Source organism: Conger conger, chromosome 5, assembly GCF_963514075.1.
Source record: "Conger conger chromosome 5, fConCon1.1, whole genome shotgun sequence".
In the NCBI taxonomy this organism is placed as follows: domain Eukaryota; kingdom Metazoa; phylum Chordata; class Actinopteri; order Anguilliformes; family Congridae; genus Conger; species Conger conger.
In genome coordinates, this window is record NC_083764.1 from 1,714,247 (window position 1) to 1,739,804 (window position 25,558).

At 47.6% G+C, this 25,558-nt stretch overlaps 3 protein-coding genes across 3 annotated transcripts in view; 1 reads left to right on the forward strand and 2 right to left on the reverse strand.

Moving 5' to 3' along the window:
• Positions 1-1,103: 1,103 nt before the first annotated feature.
• chgb (chromogranin B) lies at positions 1,104-7,728 on the forward strand. Its single transcript, XM_061241157.1, has 5 exons — positions 1,104-1,333; positions 1,745-1,791; positions 1,926-2,019; positions 4,093-5,471; positions 7,303-7,728. The coding sequence occupies exons 1-5, from the start codon at positions 1,288-1,290 to the stop codon at positions 7,384-7,386; spliced, it is 1,650 nt and encodes a 549-aa protein (XP_061097141.1). The 5' UTR covers positions 1,104-1,287; the 3' UTR covers positions 7,387-7,728.
• Positions 7,729-9,083: 1,355 nt separating this feature from the next.
• On the reverse strand, positions 9,084-18,298 carry trmt6 (tRNA methyltransferase 6 non-catalytic subunit). Its single transcript, XM_061241971.1, has 11 exons — positions 17,992-18,298; positions 17,594-17,724; positions 16,873-16,982; positions 16,405-16,496; positions 15,444-15,527; positions 14,038-14,162; positions 13,407-13,690; positions 13,224-13,309; positions 11,690-11,792; positions 10,280-10,366; positions 9,084-9,631 (listed from the first exon to the last, which is right to left on the reverse strand). The coding sequence occupies exons 1-11, from the start codon at positions 18,102-18,104 to the stop codon at positions 9,410-9,412; spliced, it is 1,437 nt and encodes a 478-aa protein (XP_061097955.1). The 5' UTR covers positions 18,105-18,298; the 3' UTR covers positions 9,084-9,409.
• Positions 18,299-19,295: 997 nt separating this feature from the next.
• The window catches only part of fermt1 (FERM domain containing kindlin 1), a 14,737-nt gene continuing 8,474 nt past the window's right edge, over positions 19,296-25,558 (reverse strand). Inside the window, exons 5-12 of the mRNA XM_061241484.1 lie at positions 23,462-23,604; positions 22,855-22,904; positions 21,897-22,021; positions 21,707-21,813; positions 21,250-21,474; positions 20,754-20,878; positions 20,419-20,560; positions 19,296-20,103 (exon numbers count right to left, since the gene is read on the reverse strand). Of these exons, the coding sequence (XP_061097468.1) occupies positions 19,936-20,103; positions 20,419-20,560; positions 20,754-20,878; positions 21,250-21,474; positions 21,707-21,813; positions 21,897-22,021; positions 22,855-22,904; positions 23,462-23,604 (1,085 nt within the window). The 3' untranslated portion in view covers positions 19,296-19,935. The remainder of the gene's footprint in view (positions 20,104-20,418; positions 20,561-20,753; positions 20,879-21,249; positions 21,475-21,706; positions 21,814-21,896; positions 22,022-22,854; positions 22,905-23,461; positions 23,605-25,558) is intronic.

Below are 25,558 nucleotides of genomic sequence, written 5' to 3' on the forward strand. Positions count from 1 at the left end.
AGACAGGGAGGTAAAGTAGACAGTGGGGTGAAATGTGGAGAGGAACCCGGCTGTAGACAGGAGGTAAAGTAGACAGTGGGGTGGGAACCCGGCTGTAGACAGGGAGGTGAAGTAGACAGTGGGGTGGGAACCCGGCTGTAGACAGGAGGTGAAGTAGACAGTAGGCAGTTATGATGTGGTACCACAGCTGCACAGACACTGATCTGATGAAATCCTGCGCAACAGAGTCTCAGGAGCACAGGAGACCTGGCCTACAGACACCCTGCTGCAGGAGCAGAGCCTGTCTCTGTGACGATGCACAACCCAGGGAACGTGCCTGGTTGATCAGCCCAAGTGTTCCTGGCTGCATGTGGCCCATCTCTTTCCGCATCGGCCCGAAGAAGCCTTTCAGATTCAGCTTAAAGGTGCTTTGAAAATGGCAAATGTTTGAAGATAGTCATTACCGCCATACAGTGCAAACCATTAAAGTCAAGTGGTTCTCCTGGGACTTAAAAAGTATTTAGCCAGTAAAGTATAAAATCTTATTCACCATTAAATGTATTAATTTAGGCTAGAAAATATAATCTGCATTATCATAAAGATTAGTTTATACAGTTTTCTTCTTATGACAACAACAAACTGCACGTACACAGACGGCAGCTCCAAGCTTTAGCACTAAAGTGAAGCCGTAATTAACACAAAATCAATCGGCTTTAAATTTGCACATAGTAATGGGGGCTGAACAGTTGACTTGAAATGTCACACGAAAATAAGTTTTCTGCAGCCTCATTTTATGAAGAATCAACGGAGTTAAAAGTCTCGCAGAAGCAATAGCACTGAGGGACAGTATCCGCAGCATCGCTTCCATAGGCAGATGCCTCTCCAACTCTGACAAAGTGGAGAAAGCAGACCGACTAGCTGAAGCGGCTTCAAACCGAATTTCTAATAAACTGCGGCACGCGAAGGGGAAGCATGTTGACATTGCCAGAAATGTCACATCGTTCGGGGATCTGCGACAATCATGATCGAGCGGAGATTGGCATTTTCTTGTTAGGGACTTCGTGACGCAGGTTTGTGCTAATAAGCACGTCTCCCACGCCTCCTCGATGTGGAGACGGCTCTATTCACCCTGCCCTTCTTATAGCGGCGCAGAATGAGCCAGCCTGCTCTCGCGCATCGACCTGAGCAAGCGGCTCCCGCCCAGAGTCTCCGCGGGCGAGTTTCACATCAACTTGCTCTGCGCGTTTCTGTTCGTTTCGTTTTATTTTGTTCCTGAACGAGCAACACGACATCCGCATATTTTCCATTATGAAACTTGCGTTTCTTGTTGCTTTGGCGGTATCTTTCGTCGGAGGTAGGAAAAAGATTTTGGAAATCGTGAGGTTTTGGTTTTTGGAGAGGGGGAGGGAGACGGGCTTTTCAGAACCGTGGACAGCAGCTTCAAATGGAGGGAAACGTGGGATGGGAGGGTAGATTTGACAGATAGCCTATATTTAGCATGCAAACATTTAATCCAACAGTATAATGATTCCTTCTTCGTTTTCCACCAGAAGCTTACAATTGGCAAACACAGTTTTAAGCCCTGGCTAAAAATATTGTACACTACATTTTTTATATATTGTCCAAGGGACCCTCGATTAGTTGACAATATACTGAGTTAGAAAGCAGACTTGCATCCGTAGTGGCACTAATCGTAGAAAGTTACAGATCTAGTTCCGTTTTATTGCATATTACATTGTTTTGTAAAATATTTTTGCATTTGCAGATATTCTGTCCCTTCCTGCTGGAATAGAGTCGAAGAGGGAGGACTTGGTACGTGTGTTTACATCACTAGCAGCAATTGACGGACCTACTGAACCTAAGAAAATACAATTCACAAGAAACTTACGGTCTTGCAGCGGTAGCCTATAGTCGAAGGGAAATTAAGACACACTGTTCAATTTCAGGTGACGCGCTGCATCGTCGAGGTCCTGTCCAAGGCACTGTCCAAACCCAGCGCAACGCCCGTGGACCCAGAATGCAAAGACATTCTGAAATCAGGTAAGTTGTTAATTCTCCTCAGTAGGCTATGCCGTAACTTCTACCCGACAGCAGCTGCGAGCGCTCATATGCTCGACAGTGCGGTGGTTAATATGACGCTTTTGAAATGTCATGTTTTTCTGCGCTTCATGAAGTGGCGTCTTTACAACGCACGTCCTCGTGCGTTAAATGTGCTTACGCCGTAATGTGAAAGCACTTTAAAGATCGAGCTTAATGGTCATTGTGCTATTTTACGCGCTCACCCGAACCCAGGGACAGGTCTTTTTATTCATGCACTCCCCATTAGCGAGCCAGGAGAGTAAAATGTGAGAGCACCAGCGCTTCTGTTATGCAGTAATTACCAGCGCTGAGACGATGTTCTTGGATGCATATTTATATTTACTACAAGTTTAGGGGAACAGCCCATTGGAACGACGAAAATCTGGTGTATAGACATCACAAATGTGGTGTCTATGGCGCTGAATAAATACGACTGCTGCATTCCTTGGGGAACAAATGGTGTTACAGGAAAGCCAGTCGGATTTTGGGTGCAGTGCTGCGCTCTTAAACTCAAATGTGAATTTCAGTACGTTTTAAAGCCCAGATTCACGCGCGGGATATAACAACCAAAAGGACAATACATAAATATAGAAACTATGACTCTCGCTATATAAACTGGAGATGTGTTCAGAGATCAAATCCAATGTTAACGCAGGTTGATTAAATGTTAACTATGAAGACTTCAATCAACCTTTTTTCTTTCTTTCGTTTTTTTTTTCTAACTCGGCGCAACTGCATTACCTATAACACATTCACATTTTCCGTTTGATGACAAATCATGCTAAAACAAACATGTAATTGGTTGGGACTTAAAAGCAAAATGGTATTTCCAGTGCGCGACCTCACACGACTTCTCATGGAGGAAAACATTCCGCCCCCTCCGCTCCCCATTTTATTCAAAACAAACAAACAAACAAACAAACAACCCGATCAATAGAACAGGCAGCCTGATCGACTGCAGCACATCTCCCAGTCAGATTATTATCTGGAATATGATGAAATCCAAAAGATATTTCTGCAACAAGTATAATAATGTTCTCAATGAAATCCTTACAGTGGGACTATGCTCCAGGAAGGACTCTGGAACGGTGTCGTGAGATTCCACATGTATAAAAGACAAAGATGAGTAAACAGAAAAAAATGACAGTGTAGTTAATCATTCAGAGCTAAATCAACTCTGACAAAGTGCATGTGGTCCCCATCATGTTACATACTGACGTCATGAACACTAGACATTTTACACATTTTGAATTGACTTATGAATTGATTTATTGTTTAAATTCTAAATATGTGGTTGGAGACAGCAAGCCTGCATTGCACAATTCAATCTCCAGATGTAAACACAGTGAATGAATCTCCAGATGTAAACACAGTGAATGAATCTCCAGATGTAAACACAGTGAATGAGGTGAACATCACTCCATTCCAGGATATGAAGGCAAAGACAGCAAGCTGGGCTGGGCAGTTAGGTCAACCATGACAGGCACCGCTTACTTAGTGTAAAATTCTGCAAAAAAGAATGATGCACTTCCTGAAGTGCTTTCAACAAGAAATCCCAGCAGCAAAATGTGATGAGCGTGGTTATGAAAGCTCTCCGGCGCCGTTTCTCATCAGACCATGACTCTAGGGCACTGTGTGCGGCCGCTGGTCACTGATGTGACCAGCCCAATCCCTCCTCCCTGGGTGGAACCAGTTAAATGGTTTCTCACAATGTTGCTGCCATGTAGCGGCCATCTTATAACATCAACAGAACATTTCACTTCCATTGTGAGGACAGTCTGTTCGCTGGGCAGCCATGCATTGTGTATTTGCATTTGTTCATAGGCCAGGGATCATGGACTCTGGCCCTCAAATCCAAATCCAGATCCAGCCCTGGTTTTCTTCTCCCAGGCAATTAGTGCACCTCATTGGTCAGATTCTTCACACCTGACTCCCAGGTAAAGGGAGGGTGGATAACCAGCAGTTCTTGGCCCTAAAGGACTCCGGGTTGCTGATCACTGGTGTAGGGTGTAACAGGCCACTGTTCCCATACAGGTGCGACCCATGGAGTTGTGGAGAAGAAGAGCGATGAAGAGGCGGTCCAGAACCAGGAGCCTGAGAAGGAGGCGGCAGAGGTCAAAGGGCAGGAAGAGGAACCCAGCCTTCGAGACCTGAACAAGGAGGAGGCCGAGAACATCAACAAGCTCCTGAAGGCCGTGGAGGAGAAGCGTGCAGATTTGGAGGAAAAACGTAATCATGGAGACAGCACCGAAGAAGAGGAGCAGCAGGAGGAAGAGGAGGACGTCTTGAAGCGAAGTCACCACAACACGCCAGTTCAGAGCACCAGGGAGGAGTCGGAGGGCGAGGAGGAGAGAGAGAAACGCATCTGGGAACCCACTCACAGATACCACCACAAGAAGCACCGGCGCAGTGGAGGCCCTTCAGAAGAGGAATCAGAAGAAATCTCCTCCGAAGAGAAAAGATCTGAATCTTCAGAAGAAAGCGAAGAGAGGGAGAAACGCATCTGGAAACCCACTCACAGATACCACCACAAGAAGCACAACAGACACACCAGGGAGCCTTCTGAGGAGGGGTCTGAAGAACTGAGCTCCAAAGAGAAGAGGTCAGAGTCTTCAGAGGAGAGTGAAGAGAGGGAGAAACGCTGGAAGCCCACTCACCGATACCACCACAAGAAGCACAACAGACACACCAGGGAGCCTTCTGAGGAGGGGTCTGAAGAACTGAGCTCCGAGGAGAAGAGGTCTGAGTTCTCAGAGGAGAGTGAAGAGCGGGAGAAACGCTGGAAGCCCACTCACCGATACCACCACAAGAAGCACCGGCGCAGTGGAGACTCATCAGAGCAGGACGAGAGGGTTAGATCAGCCCACACAGAGAAGAGCCACCATCCCGCCGACATCTTCCAGGAGGTCTTCAAACGGCACGGCTTGGAGGACGAGGAGGAGGAAGAGGCACAGCTGAGGTACCACCCGTCAACAAAGAGACACGAGGAGGAGGAAGAGCAGGAGGAGGAGGAGAGGAGGCGCCTCGACAAAAAAGGCAAACCTCGGCAGAACGAGGAGGACGAAGAGGAGGAAGAGGAGAAGGAGGCAGCGATGAGGTACCTGCTGGCCAAGAAGAGGAGTGAGGAGGAGGAGGAGATGGAGAAGAGGTCTCCCTGGGAGTACCGGGGCTACTACCACCCGGCGTGGTGGAAGCGGGCCACCCTGAGGGGAGCAGGGCCGGAGGTGGAGGACGAGAGGAGCTGGTGGGGCGAGAGGCTCCCCCACCGTCTGCCCGAGAAGCGGCCCTACCCCGCCAGCCAGATGGACCAACTCGCCAAACTCCTCAACTACAAGAAGGCCGAGTTAGCCGGCCTGTCACCGCCCCAGGAGGAGAAGAGAACCCTACACCAGCGACCTCTCACCCCAGAGGAGGTAACGTGCATGGGAGAGAAATCCATTACTTCATTAATACGGGAAACCTGGTCTAATTCTCAACAATATTGACGCTTAGTCAGAAGCCTTCGGCTTCACGATACGGTGCATAGGGTATAGATATCCTCAGACTTCAGTTGACATTCCCCATCCCATTTACCCTTGGTGTCAACATAAAGATGGTTTCTACTGAAGTCTGCAGGGATATCTACGGCATCTAGAAGTGGACTTCATGTGCGTCATCCTGTGTAATAGTGTATAGTGTAGCTGAGGGTTTCTGCCCAAATGTTACACATTGATATAGCAGTGCCTTTCCAAAACACCTCACAGGTCTGGTATAGCTGTCTAACAGCAGGAAGGGAACTTTAGGTTCAAACCCCAGCCACAGCCACAGCCACAGCCACCATATAAATTCACTCCAAGTAAAAGTATTTGCAAATAGCCAGTAGTGGAAGGTAAGCTTGTGAAGGAAGGAGATACCCACCTATCGCTGAATGGTGCAACAAAGTCTTGACTGGTCTTTTTCAGTTATAGCTACAGGTACAGCGATCAGGTGAGACACAAACGGCTAAAAAAGACCACAGCTAGGCCATGGCTGAAAGGTGGATCCATACTGTGATGGTGATATAATCACACAGCTTAAGCACTAATATTGTGCTTTAAAACAAGTGCTTGAGTCAACTTGAGGATATAGCTTAATCACGCTATAGTAATAATTATTTCAAGATTAATTACAATACAAGTAATTAATTAAATACAATTCCTAACACAATCCAGAATTTTCAATGGCTTACTTTCATTTCACAATTAGTTTGAACATACAGTTCTTCTGAGACTATGAAACATGGTGAAATATTGCAGAGAATTTCACTCCTTTAGCTGTTAGTAGTAAAGCTCTTCGGCAGTGGCATACTGGGCTGTAAACACACCTCAGTACAGGCCGGAGGGCAGAATGCCAGTTAAACCACCCCTGAGGGATCCCAGCAGAAGCAGCAATATTTCAGCCAATCAAGCCCAACTTCATTTAGGCCAGTGTTTCTTCAACGATTGGGTCGGGACCCGAAATGGGTCGCAGGAGTGTCTGAGCTGGGTTCTAGAACGAGCCCAGGAGGCTGTGCTGGCGGGGCGGGCCCTACATGGGCCTAATGTCAGGGCACTACATTTATCATTTGTGTCCTGACATTACAGTTCAAGAGCCAGTGAAGATTTTTCTCCAAATGATTAAGATGAGAAAGACTTGGAGCAAAAATATAAAGAACAGGAAGAATGAAGTAGGAATCACAAAGTCCAGACTTTATAGTGTTACGGCTCCTATAATGCATACAATATATTTATTGTACGTATTTAATGCGTGATCAGAACTAGATATATAAGGAGAGAACAGGCAATGCGTGTACGCACACAAGTGTTTGATGAATGTGTCCCCTTTCAGAGAGCAGAATAACTCTGTTAGCCGTCTTCTGCTCTTACCAGGACTGAAACTGCTGCAGGCCCCTGTGTGTAAAGTTCACTGAGAGCGGGGCCCCTGTGTGTAAAGTTCACTCAGAGCGGGGCCCCTGTGTGTAAACTTCACTCAGAGCGGGGCCCCTGTGTGTAAAGTTCACTCAGAGCGGGGCCCCTGTGTGTAAACTTCACTCAGACCGGGCCCCTGTGTGTAAAGTTCACTGAGAGCGGGGCCCCTGTGTGTAAAGTTCACTCAGAGCAGGCCCCTCGGTGTACAGGAGCTGGGTATACTGTAGGGACTAACACTGAGTTACTGTGCCTGAGATAGGAGACTGTAAGGACTGCGTCAGAAAGTGAGATGGTCATTTTCACCCGGTTTCCTCTGCAGGAGAAGGAGCTGGAGAACCTGGCAGCGATGGACGTGGAGCTGCAGAAGATTGCGGAGAAGATCCACGAGACGCAGAAGGACTGAGAGGCGGGCTGCTACCGCCAACTGCCATCTGACATACTGAGCTGATGTTCTTCAGCTGAACATAATAACATTAAAAAATAGTATTTATTGGGGGGGGGGGGAGCATCGTTCCGGATGCACTGGAGTAAACATTTGTATTTGTGCCATTAAATAAAATAAAACATATTACACACACACACACACACACACACACTGGCATGGGAATTCTCTATGGAAAAACAGGTGTTTTGCTTATGCGTTTAACATTTGAATGATTGTCTGTGTTCTTTACAGGTCATTGTTTTTTTTCCGGGCAGTTGCCTTTGCATCAATAAAGATTGTGAATTATTCTGGGACCAAAAATATTCACCCTCTGAGGATAATGTTTTCCACGCACCAATTAACATGAAGCACTGTTGAAACATACAACATAACTGAATCCTTAATTTAAATTTCTTCACAAAACTCACGTAGCCCACTGTCAGTAGTAGCTAATGAGGGACAACAATGAAGTTCCATACCGAGCTGCCGGACGGTGTGGTAAATACAATGTTATCCTATTCGAGTTCAAGCAAAATGAATGAAAAGCTTTTCTATGCGAGTTTTGAGAAGCTTTCGTAATGAGCAGCGGGATTCTACGAGTGTGGCTACCATCGTCAGAACGACGATGAAATTTGCCGCATTGCTAGCACATAATCAGCGCTGTCTCGATCGGTACGACTTGTGGGATCACCGTTAAAACGAAGTTATGCCTGAAGCAAGCACGGTTGTCAAAATATGGTTTACGTATAGACTTTAATTGGTTAAAAATGGTTATGTTTCGATTTTAATAGTTTAATTCGCATTTTAAATAACGAAATATTTACCTGAAAACTAGCTGGCTATCCAACGTTAGCCGAGCCCGAACGCCACTTCCTCCATTCCCAGTCCGAGGGGCGCACACCTGAAGCCACGTGATTGCACGCGCTCGGATTTATTTAATGAAACCGTTAACGGTTTGGAATCTGACGCTGAAGAGAGCAAGTTTGTATTATTAATCATCAAGCTGTATGCTGTCCAGACGTGCGTCCAAATGTTCGTGTCGAACTAGGTTCGCAGCAAACGGTTACTGTTGAACGATTTTAAATGACCACTCCATTTTGTTTGCCACCACCGCCTTTTTAATACAAATGGATGCAATTTAGGACTAACAATGGCAGCTTGCTCTGATTTAATTTGAAAAGTAAGCATCGCTTAAACCTACTTTTTCAAACTGTTAGTGAACGTTTGCAATCTCGAACGGAGGTCAGGTTCCAGAAAACAAGCATTTCTCGTCTCATGTTTGGATTTGAAAAACGTCCAGATTAAACACCACCTAAACACAATTATTCTGTCGTAAGAGAAAAACAATATACGTACAGATACATGTTCATACTCTTTTATCCAAAGCATGGTCTTATGCATCAATGGGCTGGCTTCTGTCAATCATGGTCTAGTTTCCCAAATGTGAATGAATACTCTAAAATTAAGAGTCGGAGGTCACCGCCCCAGGAGGAGAAGAGAACCCTACACCAGCGACCTCTCACCCCAGAGGAGGTAACGTGCATGGGAGAGAAATCCATCACTTCATTAATACGGGAAACCTGGTCTAATTCTCAACAATACTGACGCTTCTTGTAGGTGTTGGAGGTGAGACATGAGCAGTAATCGCACCACACAATAAGGTCCTTCCTAAATGGCATGTTTCCACAATGTACTTTATTGAAAACTCCGCACACAGACCAATCTGTGACACACTGTACTAGCCTGTTGGAGCACAAATCCATGTTTCTGCCGCTTGGCACTTGCTGAGAAGTAATTAAAATAAAAAATAGACCCAATATTTTAACATTGCACTGGACTTTTGAACATTACGTTAGACACAGGTTTGAACAGGCTCTGTGGCATTCTTGTCCATTCACACAAACAGAAAAAAAGGATTTGGTTCATTAAACTTCACTCCGGAGAATGGGAATAAAAATATGAACTATATGAAATATAACTATGGACTGTCCCAAAGCCAACATCATCCATCCACTTCATTCAGTTTGATCCGTTTGGAGGAGGGCTCCTCTACACTCTGTGGGGGGTGGGTCTGGGGTCTGGGGGGGTTGGATTTTGGGGAGGGCTCCTCGACTCTCGGTGGGGGGGTGGGTTTTGGGGGGTTGACGGTCACCGTGGTCCCTGACAGGATGTACCCCCCTCCCCCACTCATCAGCAGAACCGGGTGAGTCCGGTTCGGCAGAACCTAAAATGCAGTCCAAGAGTGGCAGGGTCAAAGGTCAATATCTCTGCACCACATCACACCCATTCACCTATAATAAAAATAATTTGTTATTTAGCTGACACTTTTATCCAAAGCAACTTACAGTTTATTAGACTAAGCAGGGGACAATCCCCCCTGGAGCAATGTGGTGTCAAGGGCCGAGCTCAAGGGCCCAACAGCTGCACGGGACTCGTCATGTCCCTTAGCCACTGCAGGCCCACCTCTGACTGGCCCAATTGGCCTGCTTTCACACCTCTTGGTCAGATTGTTGTGTACAAATAGGATGCATTCTAAATAATTAACTTTGTTAAAGTTAAATAACACTAAACAATGTATAAATGTTACTCTCTCTCTTTCTGTTTTGCATCGGGCTTCAGTGTGTTTATAAGTTCAGTCAGTCAGCTGAATGCATCCTGATTAGCAGAAACACAATGAGCTCAACACAGCGCCCCCTACTGGGCAGCCTGCATTGTGACCAGAGGCTCAGTTCCCCTGTCAGAGGTAGAGTTTCTGAGAGCAACAGAGTTTACCTGGTAGTGACAGAGTTTACCTGGTAGTGACAGAGTTTACCTGGTAGTGACAGAGTATACCTGGTACAGGTGGAGTTCATCGAGTAGTATCGGCCTTTACCTGGTAGTGACGGAGCCAGGTCTCAGACAGCCGAAGGTTGATGGCACCACCTTGTTCCCTGAGCTTAGTGTAGCACTCTATCAGAGGCTGCTCCCAGAGATAGAGTGGGGAGAGAGAGAGGGAGAGGGAGAGAGAGAGAGAGAGAGGGAGGGAGGGAGGAAGGGAGAGGGGGAGAGAGAGGAAGAGGGAGAGAGAGGAAGGGAGAGGGAGAGAGAGGAAGAGGGAGAGCGGGAGAGAGAGGGAGAGAGGGAGAGGGGGAGGGGGAGAGAGGGAGAGGGAGGGGGAGAGAGAGGAAGGGAGAGAGAAGGAGAGGGAGACGGGGGAGAGGGAGAGGGAGAGAGAGGAAGGGAGAGAGAGGGAGAGGGAGAGGGGGGAGAGGGAGAGGGAGAGAGAGGAAGGGAGAGGGGGAGAGAGAGGAAGAGGGAGAGAGAGGAAGGGAGAGAGAGGGAGAGGGAGAGGGGGGAGAGGGAGAGGGAGAGAGAGGGAGAGAGAGGAAGGGAGAGCGGGAGAGAGAGGGAGAGAGGGAGAGCGGGAGAGAGAGGGAGAGAGGGAGAGGGGGAGAGAGGGAGAGGGAGGGGGAGAGAGAGGAAGGGAGAGAGAAGGAGAGGAAGGGAGAGAGAGAGGGAGAGAGAGGAAGGGAGAGGGAGACAGAGGGAGAGAAAGGAAGAGGGAGAGAGAGGAAGGAAGAGGGAGAGAGAGGAAGGGAGAGGGAGAGAGAGGAAGAGGGAGAGCGGGAGAGAGAGGGAGAGAGGACGACAGGGAGAGCTCAGTAATAACCCATACAGCCAATCACAGCCCAGTAAAGCCCTGTGTGCAGTACCTTGCACACAATCCACCAGAGCACCTCATCATGGTCAGTACATCACAGGGCCAGTCCCTACTAGGCCTTAATCACTTCACATGCGCTTTACTTCTTCCTTTTCTGTGAGTGATTTTGATCTTTAGGTGTGTGAGATATGTGTGTATATGTGTGTATATGTGTGTATATATAAGCTACTGGATGCCTAAAATTTCCCTCTGGATGAATAAAGCATCTATCTATCTATCTACCTCTCTGTACTGGGAGCAGACACAGCCCAGTAAAGCCCTGTATATGCAGTACCTCTCTGTACTGGGAGCAGACACAGCCCAGTAAAGCCCTGTATATGCAGTACCTCTCTGTACTGGGAGCAGACACAGCCCAGTAAAGCTCTGTATATGCAGTACCTCTCTGTACTGGGAGCAGACACAGCCCAGTAAAGCTCTGTATATGCAGTACCTCTCTGTACTGGGAGCAGACACAGCCCAGTAAAGCCCTGTATATGCAGTACCTCTCTGTACTGGGAGCAGACAGCCCAGTAAAGCCCTGTATATGCAGTACCTCTCTGTACTGGGAGTAGACAGCTCAGTAAAGCCCTGTATATGCAGTACCTCTCTGTACTGGGAGTACACCACGAAGGGCCGGGACGGGGCCATGAACTGCAGCAGCGGCAGCAGCACGGGGCAGGGGTGGAGCCGGCTGGCAATCACCAGCCTGAGGGACAAACACAACACAACACCATCAATACAGCACACAACACAACACCATCAATACAGCACACAATACAACACAACACCATCAATACAGCACACAACACAACACAACACCATCAATACAGCACACAACACAACACAACGCCATCAATACAGCACACAACACAACACAACACAACACCATCAATACAGCACACAACACAACACCATCAATACAGCACACAACACAACACAACACCATCAATACAGCACACAACACAACACAACACCATCAATACAGCACACAACACAACACAACACCATCAATACAGCACACAACACAACACCATCAATACAGCACACAACACAACACCATCAATACAGCACACAACACCATCAATACAGCACACAACACAACACAACACCATCAATACAGCACACAACACAACACAACGCCATCAATACAGCACACAACACAACACAACACAACACCATCAATACAACACACAACACAACACAACACCATCAATACAGCACACAACACAACACCATCAATACAGCACAACACACAACACAACACCATCAATACAGCACACAACACAACACAACACCATCAATACAGCACAACACACAACACAACACAAGGCCATCAACACAACACACAACACAATGCCATCAACACAATACCATCAATACAGCACACAACACAACACAATACCATCAATACAGCACACAGTACCATACCATCAGTAAAGCACGGAGCACTGCATCAGTGTGTTCAGTACATGGGGCCCTGTATCCCCATGCGATGCAACGCTGACTTCAGTCAGCTCTCAAACTCAAACTCCAGCAGAACTTCAAAGTACCAGCCAAGGCCAGGCACTTCACAGAGCCGCAATGCATGCTGGGAGCCAGCACAGGCAGAAGCACACTGCGGCACAGGGGGGCTCTCTATTCTCCTCTCAGAGAAATTCTCCTTTGATTGGAGCTCATGATACATTCATCATGCAGCCCAGAAGCACACAGCCCAGCTCAGCCTTCACAAGTGTGTACTGCAGACGAGGGACAAACACACACACACTCACAGAAACAGACGCACACACATGCACTCACACACAGCACACACGCAGCAGACACACGCACAAACAGCAGACACACAAGCAGCAGACACACATAAGCAACACATACGTGCGTGCGGACACAGCCCACACACACGCACAACACACTCCTGGTGCTTGTGGCTTCCCCCCCTCCCCCCCCAGGTCTCGTAGTCCCAGCTCCTGATCGCTCCTGTTTGCTGGTTTGCTGCTCTGTGTAATTGCATTGCTTATATTACCTCCCTCCCTCCCAGACAGATCTCTGCTCATCCAACCTCCCCATCCCCGCAGTCTCTGAATCTCCACTCTGCTCTACTGCCCCCCACTGGTGCGATCAGGCAGCGCAGCAGACCCACCCATCAGCGTTCCTGGGCTGGAGCAGAGCCGCTGCGTCCGACAGCCTCTTCCTCTTCTCCTCGTTCTTCATCTTCCTCTCCTGAGCCTGATGGGCACAGCATTACATCATCAATAGAATGTGGCTCTGGCCATGAGGAACAGACAGAGTTACAGGGAGAGAGGAAGAGAGAAAGAGCGCATACTTTATCTTCTCTGCGTTTCTCCCTCTCCTCCGTCTCTCTCTCCATCTCGGTCTCCTCCGTTCCCTGAGGGGCGGGGTCTGTGTCCCCGGACTCCTGGCTCCGCCCCAGGGGCGGGGCATCGGGCTCCGGGGCGTCCAATGAGAGGCGTCCAGCGAGCAGGGCGTGCGTGTGGCAGAGGGGGAAGTGGTGCAGCGTGCGCAGGAAGTGCTCAGGGAACCCGAAGCTGTCTGTGGCCCCACGAACCGGCCCCCCGCCAGGGTACATCTGAATCACCGAGCCCTGGCCTGCGCACACACAAACGCACACACACATTTACACGCACGCACAACACACACAACACACACACACAGTTAGAGTAAGAGTTACACACAGAGTTACACACACACACACCCCCCCATACGCATTTACGCACATTGTTTCAGGTGTGCTGCATCATTAAAAAAAGGCCTTGATGTATCAGTCACACGGTGCGTCATGTGACACGCGGTGCGTCATGTGACACGCGGTGCGTCATGTGACACGCGGTGCGTCATGTGACACGCGGTGCGTCATGTGACATGCGGTGCGTCATGTGACACGCGGTGCGTCATGTGACACGCGGTGCGTCATGTGACACGTGGTGCGTTCGTACCTCCCATCCGCTCCATCACTGCCCCCAGGACCAGCCCAGCGCACGTCTCAAACACGATCACCTTGCTCCCTGCGTGGATGTTCCCCAGGGTCAGCATCTGGGCCAGGCTGTCATACCGCAGGTGACTGCAAACACACACACACACATCAGAGCACAACACACACACACACACACACACACACACACATCAGAGCACAACACACACACACACACACACACACACACACACACACACACACACATCAGAGCACAACACACACACACACACACACAAACAAACACACACACAAACAAATACATCAGAGCACAACACACACACACACACAAACAAACACACACACAAACAAATACATCAGAGCACAACACACACACACACACACAAACACATACACACTCACCCACACACAACACAACACATACATACAAACACAAACACACACATCACAACACATACATACAAACACAAACACACACATCACAACACATACATACACACACACAACACATCACAACACATACATACAAACAAACACACATCACAACACATGCATACAAACACAAACACACACATCACAACACATACATACACACACACACACATCACAACACATACATACAAACACAAACATCACAACACATACATACAAACACAAACACACACATCACAACACATACATACACACACACACAACACAACACATACATACAAACACAAACACACACATCACAACACATACATACAAACACAAACACACACATCACAACACATACATACATACAAACACAAACACACACATCACAACACATACATACACACACACACAACACAACACATACATACAAACACAAACACACACATCACAACACATACATACATACAAACACAAACACACAACACATACATACAAACACAAACACACACATCACAACACATACATACACACACACACACATCACAACACATACATACAAACACAAACAAACACACACACACATCACAACACATGCACACATCGCATCGCATCACTGCTCTCTCACTGCAGACTGCTCTCTCACTGCAGACTGCTCTCTCACTGCTCTCTCACTGCAGACTGCTCTTTCACTGCAGACTGCTCTCACTGCAGACTGCTCTCTCACTGCAGACTGCTCTCTCACTGCAGACTGCTCTCTCACTGCAGACTGCTCTCTCACTGCAGATTGCTCTCTCACTGCTCTCTCACTGCAGACTGCTCTCTCACCGCAGACTTCTCTCTCACCGCAGACTGCAGCTCACGGGAGTGATTAACTCAGCTATGAGGAGGAACACATTTCTAAATAAAACACTTTATTTTGCCTTCTAAATATAGGGAGCGAGGGCGGGGACTGCTTTTAAGGTCTGTAACGTGCTCCCGTTAAACCGGTCGTACCATATTTTCCCCGGCTCTCGGCCGTGGTACATCTGTGCAAGGATGCGTGTGGAGGGCTTCAGGATGGTCACTGTGTTCTCATACCTGTCAGAACCACACACATCATATCCTATTCAGCACAAGCACTTATTAACTATGGTATGCAGTGTCTTTTCCCAAAAGACACAATAAAGAATAGCTCCAAGAACAATGAGAAATGGGCAGAACAGTGACCATCAGAATCACACTTGTGTAGCGTGTAGGCAGTATCAGAATCACACGTGTGTAGCGTGTAGGCAGTATCAGAATCACATGCGTGTAGCGTGTAGGCAGTAACACAGAATCACACGCATGTAGCGTGTAGGCAGTATCAGAATCACATGCGTGTAGCGTGTAGGCAGTATCAGAATCACACGCGTGTAGCGTGTAGGCAGTAACAGACTCGCATGCGTGTAGCGTGTAGGGAGTAACACAGAATCACACGCATGTAGCATGTAGGCAATAACACAGAATCACACGCATGTAGCGTGCAGGCAGTAACAGAATCACACGAGTGTAACGTGTAGGAAGTATCAGAATCACATGCGTGTAGCGTGTAGGCAGTAACACAGAATCACACGCGTGTAGCGTGCAGGCAGTAACACAGAATCACACGCGTGTAGCGTGTAGGCAATAACACAGAATCACACGCGTGTAGCGTGTAGGCAATAACACAGAATCACACGCGTGTAGCGTGTAGGCAATAACACAGAATCACACGCGTGTAGCGTGTAGGCAGTAACAGACTCACATGCGTGTAGCATGTAGGCAATAACACAGAATCACATGCGTGTAGCGTGTAGGCAGTATCAGAATCACACGCATGTAGCGTGTAGGCAATAACACAGAATCACACGCGTGTAGAGTGTAGGCAGTATCAGAATCACACGCATGTAGCGTGCAGGCAGTAACACAGAATCACACGCGTGTAGCACGCACTCACTTCTTCTTCTTCTTCTTGATGTACTTCTCTTGCGCAAATTCCGTCTTATCCCTGAAGCTGGAGCTGTTTTCCACCAGCTGCTGTACGATATCCTGCAGACAGACAGAGGACAGGAGTTACAGTTACTCAGTAAACCCCCCACCGCTTAGACCACTTCATGTTTTTCTTTCACTCCTCGTTTAAGACAAATGTCACAACAACGGCGAACAAATGCATAATGTCACTGGACGACTTTCAAAACCTCGTAACAGTATGGCTAATGTGCTAACGGGCACACGCTGGAACTGCCTGTGTCATAACTCTTCTGTGATGCACATTAATCAGTTTTCAATCGAACAATGTCTATCGTGTAGGTGCAATTATTCTGCTCACAAACAATCTCCATCTCATAAAATGCATTTTAAATCTTTGCAGGACTCCTCATCCTCATCTCAACAGGGCTTGGAGGTTTGGGGACGAGTGACAGACCTGTCCCTTGAGTCCCTGTCCCTTTAAGGCCTCAATGTCATCCCGGGTGAGTTTCTGGGACCTTCCGTCGTCCACAATATTCCTGTTGTCAATCCCGGCCTCCTTCACCTCTGAGAAACGCAGAAACATACAGAACAGGACAGAACATCAACCTGGAGCCACGGCACCATAGTTACACTTAAACTTTAAGCAGTTACAGTGTGGCTAACACTACCGACAGATATTGCAGTGAATTTTTGACTGGTAGTTTGCCTTTCTTTGGGCAGTATTTCCTCACACAGCACAGTCCGCATTCATCATGACAGTGCAGATCTTACACTGCTCATTTGCTGGTGAACCAGGTAGGAATTGCAGCCCTTCATTCGCAGTGCCAAAACAACCAAACTTGTATCACAGCTTAACATCACAATAGCCTAAGTGATTAGTTTGATCTATACATATATAGCTGTATACGCTGTATACGCTGTATACATATATATATATATATATATATATATATATATATATATATATAGTTTTTCTTTCCTCCATATTTTTGCCGTTAACCAAAATTAATGGTTTCGTGGCACTGCCGTGTGTTTTGACTACTTCCGCAGCGAGCTTACGTCATGTTGACATCAGTAGCCTGATGCTACCAGCAGGACATGATGCACACACAACGGCACAGGTGGCTCTCCTGTGTTAAAAAAAAACAATGCTTGGCGTCGGTGGCAGACCTTACCTGTAATGCTTTCTGTAAGTTTTGGTTTTTTTGGCTGTAGTGTTCCGCCAGACACGACTTCAAACGCGGTCCCGTACAACTCCCCGACGGCATTATCGAGGAAGAACCACTGCTTTTCAAAAATTACTTTCCTGTGTGTTCATGAAAACGTGTGTTCATTAAAACGTGTGTATATAAAAACGCGTGTGTATAACAACGTAAACCGCAAGACAATCCAATAAAACCACAGAATTATTATAGTATAGTAAGTCACAGATTCCATTCAGTATGACACCGATACGTTAGCTTTACTTTTTTCCGTACAGTATCAATATATAAAGCTGGATGCTAGGTAGCCACCTAGCTCAAAGAGATTACAACCAATCCGCCCAAATTCGTTGCCGTTTAACTACACTTACCTATTTTTCTGTATTTGCGCAGCTTTGAAAACGTCTCCTCTCTTCAACACCACGCAGTCGCCTTCTTTGATCGTATACTGTGCATCACTTGAATCATCCACATTATTTGCCATTCTAACTAGGTAAATTAGCAAGCTTGCTAACAAGTGGGTCTATAGGTTTATACCCACTGTTTTGCGTACCCTGGCTAGCTAAACTTATTTCCGATTAAAATGGACGTTTGCGTCGCCCAGCTTTTCCCACGTGCGTAAGCGCTTCCTAGCAAGCCAGGACGTGTAACCGATCACAGACGTTCTGCTAAACACTCCATTATGATTGGTTTATCTTCGTCTCGCATCGCCTACCAATCACAGTAGAATATGTTGAGAGTTTTACCTAAACCAGAAGCCCTTTCTGTAGCAGGGAAAATAAAGGATCATAGAAGCACACAACACGAACTTGAAGATTTTTTAATGACCAACTATTATAACGCGTTATGTTGGTATTATAGTGCTTCACAAAAGTGCCCAAGAATTGTATTTCTTTATGCCATTTGTAATATTGCTTGTCATTTTAATTTTAATTCTATTTGGTTTGCAGCAGTCATTTCAGTTTACCGATTGCCTGCTACCGAAAGTAGCGACCAGTAGCGAAACATGTAATCTAATCATATGAGATGCCGTAGCAGAACCTGAGAGCTGAACGTGGGAGACAGAGAAGATATATTTAACAGGTATTTAAATATTTCTCTTGAATTTGCTTAATATTACTCACATTTGGATGGGTCTAGAGCGGTTAATAATAGCCATGCGTGTACTGAATGGTAAATGGTTGGCATTTATATAGCACCTTTATCCAAAGCGCTACACAATTGATGCTTCTCATTCACCCATTCATACACACACACACTGACGGCAATTGGCTGCGATGCAAGGCACTGACCAGCTCGTCAGGAGCATTTGGGGGTTGGGTGTCTTGCTCAGGGACGCTTCGACACAGCCCGGGCGGGGTATCAACCCAGCAACCCTCCGACTGCCAGACGACTGCTCTTACTGCCTGAGCCATGTCGCCCCCCAAGGTATAAGGTATTGGAACAGCAAGGCAGCTTTTATTTCCTGGTATTTACACCTAGATATGTTAAATGACTTAGAACATAGCACCGGTATCAGACCAGATCAGAGGTGAGCAAAAGTATTGGAACAGAGAGTAGGCCTATTTAAGTAATCATGATCAATAAACCATTAAACCCACTGAAGCACTGTCACGTATGTTGTGTGGAGATGGGATATAATGCATGCAAATAACTGCCACATACACACAAGAGCTTTTCCAACAAAAGCATGTTTTATTGGAAGTCTCAGGTTAAAGAACTTCTGCAGGTTGTTTGTAAATGCTCTCTCCCTTCCCATTGAGATGCTGTTCAAAGGTTCGGAAGATAAAAGGCACAAACTCGCTAGAGACTCAAGGTTTTAGTTGCAAATGCAACTTGATTAATGTCCGGAAAAAATCCCACATAAAAAATAAAAAAAAAACATGAATAGTGTGTCTGTAGTTATTGTACAATGCAGCTCTAAAGTGATTATCACTGTGTCCAGTGATATGAAATGCTTACTACCTCACCCAGATAAGCATGAATCCTGGCAGTCATATTCATACACAGTCATGTTCATACAGATGAATCTAACACTAGGAGCATATCCTGTTCTGTGACCGTTTAATCATTAAACAAGTAACCTCCTGTATTTACAAAGCCTGACTACATTCTCTTTTTTAGAAAAAATTAAAAAAATTAAAAGGCCAGTACACAAACTCATGCTGTGAAATCACTTCAGAAGACCCAGATGAGCCCATGACATCAGCTCGTGTAGAACCTCCGCAGGTCCTGGTTATTTGGGTCCTCCAGAACATTCTGAGAGCTCGGCACAATGCTGCTGTTTGAGGGTCACCGATGTCGGGCGGGAGGGTTCACTCCTGCCCGCCGGTGAGCTTGTGGAACAGTTCCTCGTCCAGAGTCTCGTTCTGGTCCTTGGAGCGCGTGGAGAGGAAGATGTAGCCCCCGATGTACTCATGCACCACCTTGCAGTTCTGACAGGCGAAGGCCACGGAGACGCCCTGGTCGAACTCGATGGCCACCTGGAACCAAGCAGTGTAATGGTCAGACCTGGAAAGGTGGTGGGTCAAGCCCGAGTGTAGCAGCTCTTGGGCCCTCGAGCAAAGCCTTAACCCCACATTGCTCCAGGGGGAATTCGCCCCTGCTTAGTCTACTCAACTGTAAGTCCCTTTGGATAAATGTGTCAGCTAAATAACTGTAATGTTGAGTTCTTTCAGTTTAACCAACTCATCACTCGTCGTTATGGAAAGTCGTCAGTTTTGTCCCTTTGATTGTGCATCTTTTAGGCAGATCCGGAGGTGAGCGGCCGTTTCCAGGTGAGCGAAGGTAGGGCTCACCTGTTGGATCTCCCAGTTGACGTTCCACTGCTTCATGTTGGAGAACCTCCAGGTGGTGACGGGCAGGCCGGTGGACATGTCTATGCGGATCAGCCGGTTGTAGGACACTCCCAAAATCTCATCCTTCTTACTCCCTCTGAACCTGGGAGGGGTGGACAGACAGAAAGCATGGATGTTAACAGGGGTGGGGGCAGTTCCAGTCCTGGAGGGACGGTGTGTGCAGGGTGTGTATGCAGGGTGTGTGCAGAGTGTGTGTCCACACCGACACTGGTTCACTCATAGACTAGATCACAGAAGAACGTTTCATAGGAACACAGGCTCAGAGGAGCACTCACCGGACGATGTAGTAGCTGACTCCAAACTCGGGCAGCGACTGCCAGGCCTGGATGAACCGCATCTTCGCCTCCATCAGGGACAGCTGGGCAATGTTCTGGTGCGCCTCCAGAATCCGGCCCGTCAACTGGACCACAGAGTTAGCCAATGAGCAGGCAGCACCCATTAAAGCACAAAGAGTTAGCCAATGAGAATGCAGCAGTTGAAGGACAGGGAAGAGGAATGGATATGAACTCTCAGGTCCAGGCACAAGATAACAGAATGGTGGCCATCCGGTAAGATCTCGGGCCATGTCTGAATCAACGCACTTGTGTACTACAAGTTGTACATTCAATAGTAGGCAAACGCTGATTTGGACACTGCCTTGCAGTGAGAAGCAAATGTCCACACTTTCACTGAGACAGAAAGAACACATTGGCTGCCTGGAAAGACATACATGTGAGCAGGAGACACAGGTGAACAGGAGATGCACATGTGAGGTGTACACAGCGAGCTCACCTGCTTGGTCTTGTACTTCTTGACGTATCGCGGCGAAACAAAGCTCTCTGCGTTCATCTCCATGGAGTCCAGGTCAGGCGTGGTCTGGCCAGAAGAGGGCGCCAGATTCTTCATCTGCAGGAAGGACTGGATGTTCCGCACCTCAGTGCGGTAGGAGCTGTACGCCATCGTCTTCCCCTTGGAGGCCAGGATACATGCGGCTTTCCACTTTGCGTACTGCGTCTCCTTCACAACGACCAGAACCAGAACAGTACAATAGATTTTACAATACACTGCATCTCCTTCACAACAACCAGACCCAGAACGGTACCATAGAGTTTACAATACACTGCGTCTCCTACACAGAGATCAGAACGGTACCATAGAGTTTCCTACGCTCTGAATAAGCTGCCTGACAACATTTAGCCAGGTTCGTTTCCACAGCGGATCCCCAGGGCACAGGAAACGCAAGTCTTACGTTTTCACAGCGGAGGTACACCTCGTTCATGCCATCTGCGACCGGGAGCAGGAGTTTGATTCCAAACTTCTTGTCTGACACGTTTACATCAGGAACGACCTCACATCCTGCGGGAGCCAATCAGAAGGCAGTGAGAATGGGCGCGGTGAGGAGACCCGCTCGGTGCATCATGCAGCGCCGCGATCTTCACCTCGGAGATGAAACTGCTCCATAGGCTCCCCGTCGGCTGCATCCTTGTTCTTGTAGTAGGATATCGTTGTGTCTTTAAAAACAAACCAGTACTCCTTATATGGCCGGAGTGTCAGTCTCTTGGGCCTGCAATACAGAGACAGAGCGAGAGGGGGGTTTAAAATGCACACATGCTTTCATACCTGAGGGAGAAACAGATGTTCAGGGGTCACTGAGGGATGTGCAAAGAGCCACAACCACGGTGAGCACTGGCTTCAGTGCCAGGCTGTGGGGTTCAGGAGCGCACTGGAGTGTCTGAGCGGGGTGGGCCTGTCTGCATCCTGATATCTGCCTGACTCCACATGAAGCCATTCACACAGGCCAACATCACACACTTCCTCTTTCACTCAGACTGTTACTGTGATTGGAGGATGACTCTGATCACTAATTTGGGATCAGAATGACGGGTGCATTTCCCCCGTGGGCCTCTAGATGGTGCTATATGCATTCTGCATTTTGGTCTGGACCATAGACTTAGGGATGGATTTGTTTTCTGTCACTGATGGAAGTATAGAATCCCATTGAGTCTTATTTTAATATTCATCCCATTTTTACATCTCATTTTCAAACACATGACTGGAACAGCTACACTGGTGATTGTTACGACTGTATTTGCTGATGTGATTGTGATGGCTGTTGTTGTCATCTTCGTGTTTGTGCAGGCCTTGATTTGGCAGGTGACCGTAACTACGGAACACTTGCATAACCAGTGTTTTAGGTGTTTTTAAAATTGCAACCACAGAAGCAAAATATCAAAATGATAAAATTATAGCACCACAAGTGCTCAATACTGTCACACTGAAGATAGCGACAGATGATCAAAGCAGGCTAACTGCTGTAGTGCTTAGCATAGGTGTTTCCCTGAGTGATGCTATGCTTCTGTATCTGGGGATTAGCCAGCAGGCTAACTCTACACTCACCTGAATAGCTTCAGGGTGTCGGACAGCTGAGGAATGTCTGTAATATCCTCCTACAAAGAGAGAGAGGTTTCACATTTCCTGTTCTCATGACTTCATGCATGGGGCTGGCCGATGCATGATGTTCATACTGTTCAAAAGAGTATTTTAAATTCAGGCCCAATCGTGCCATGGAGGGCTGAGTGCAGGATTTCATTCCAACCAATCACTACTCCAGCTGATTTCACTAATTAACACACCTTCAACCAATCACTAAACCAGCTGATTTCACTAATTAACACACCTTCAACCAACCACTACACCAGCTGATTTCACTCATTAACACACCTTCAACCAATCACTACTCCAGCTGATTTCACTAATTAGTTCCCTCCTCTCTGGTTGAAGGTGTGTTGTGAAATCAGCAGGAGTAGTGATTGGTTGGAATGAAAACCTGCATGCTCTTCATATACAGCCTGTAGCCTAGTGGTTAAGGTACTGGGACCTTGGGTTGCTGGTTCAAGGCCCAGTGATGAGTGTAGGTCTGTAGGTCACTGTGGATAAAAGCAGCAGCTAAATAACGCATTATGATTATTATGTGTGTGTGTTCTCCGTGGGCCGGCGCTCATACCAGGATCCGGTCGGTGTTTCCGCCCTCCAGAGTCACCTCCAGGCTGGACAGAGCCGCCTCCACCTCGTCCAGGTCCGGCTCACTGGAGCAGTCCAGGGGCGCGGCCGACACCGTCAGCTTCAGGATGTGGTACTGAAACACACAGAGTGTGTGTGTGTGTGTGTGCACCATGAACACAGAGTGTGTGTGTGTGTGTGTGTGTGTGCACCATGAACACACAGAGTGTGTGTGTGTGTGCACCATGAACACAGAGTGTGTGTGTGTGTGTGTGTGTGTGTGCGCACCATGGATACACAGAGTGTGTGTGTGTGTGTGTGTGCACCATGAACACAGAGTGTGTGTGTGTGTGTGTGTGTGCACCATGGACACAGAGTGTGTGTGTGTGTGTGTGTGTGTGTGTGCACCATGAACACAGAGTGTGTGTGTGTGTGTGTGTGCACCATGAACACACAGAGTGTGTGTGTGTGTGTGTGTGTGTGCACCATGAACACACAGAGTGTGTGTGTGTGTGTTTGTGCACCATGAACACAGAGTGTGTGTGTGTGTGTGTGTGCACCATGAACACAGAGTGTGTGTGTGTGTGTGTGTGTGCACCATGAACACAGAGTGTGTGTGTGTGTGTGTGTGTGTGCACCATGGACACAGAGTGTGTGTGTGTGTGTGTGTGTGTGTGCACCATGAACACAGAGTGTGTGTGTGTGTGTGTGTGTGCACCATGAACACACAGAGTGTGTGTGTGTGTGTGTGTGTGTGTGCACCATGAACACACAGAGTGTGTGTGTGTGTGTTTGTGCACCATGAACACAGAGTGTGTGTGTGTGTGTGTGTGTGTGTGTGTGTACCATGAACACACTGTGTGTGTGTGTGTGTGTGTGTGCGCACCATGGATACACTGTGTGTGTGTGTGTGTGCGCATCATGGATACACAGAGTGTGTGTGTGTGTGTGTGTGTGTGCACCATGAACACAGAGTGTGTGTGTGTGTGTGTGCACCATGAACACAGAGTGTGTGTGTGTGTGTGTGTGTGTGCACCATGAACACACAGAGTGTGTGTGTGTGTGTGTGTGTGTGTGTGTGCACCATGAACACACAGAGTGTGTGTGTGTGTGTGTGCACCATGAACACAGAGTGTGTGTGTGTGTGTGTGTGCACCATGAACACACAGAGTGTGTGTGTGTGTGTGTGCACCATGAACACAGAGTGTGTGTGTGTGTGTGTGTGTGTGTGCACCATGAACACACAGAGTGTGTGTGTGTGTGTGTGTGTGTGTGCGCATCATGGATACACAGAGTGTGTGTGTGTGTGTGTGTGTGTGTGTGCACCATGAACACACAGTGTGTGTGTGGTGTGTGTGCACCATGAACACAGAGTGTGTGTGTGTGTGTGTGTGTGTGTGCGCACCATGGATACACAGAGTGTGTGTGTGTGTGTGTGTGTGTGTGCACCATGAACACAGAGTGTGTGTGTGTGTGTGTGTGTGTGTGTGCACCATGAACACACAGAGTGTGTGTGTGTGTGTGTGTGTGCACCATGAACACACAGAGTGTGTGTGTGTGTGTGTGTGTGTGTGCGCATCATGGATACACAGACTGTGTGTGTGTGTGTGTGTGTGTGCGCACCATGGATACACAGAGTGTGTGTATGTGTGTGCGCATCATGGATACACAAGAGTGTGTGTGTGTGTGTGTGTGCACCATGAACACAGAGTGTGTGTGTGTGTGTGTGTGTGTGTGTGCACCATGAACACACAGAGTGTGTGTGTGTGTGTGTGTGTGTGCACCATGGATACACAGTGTGTGTGTGTGCGCATCATGGATACACAGAGTGTGTGTGTGTGTGTGTGTGTGTGTGTGCGCATCATGGATACACAGAGTGTGTGTGTGTGTGTGCGCATCATGGATACACAGAGTGTGTGTGTGTGTGTGTGCGCATCATGGATACACAGAGTGTGTGTGTGTGTAGTGCGCATCATGATACCAGAGTGTGTGTGTGTGTGTGTGCGCATCATGGATACACAGTGTGTGTGTGTGCACCATGAACCTGCAGGCCATGATTCAGGGCCAGTGTGTGGGAGATTGGGGCCCAGTAGGGGCCGGT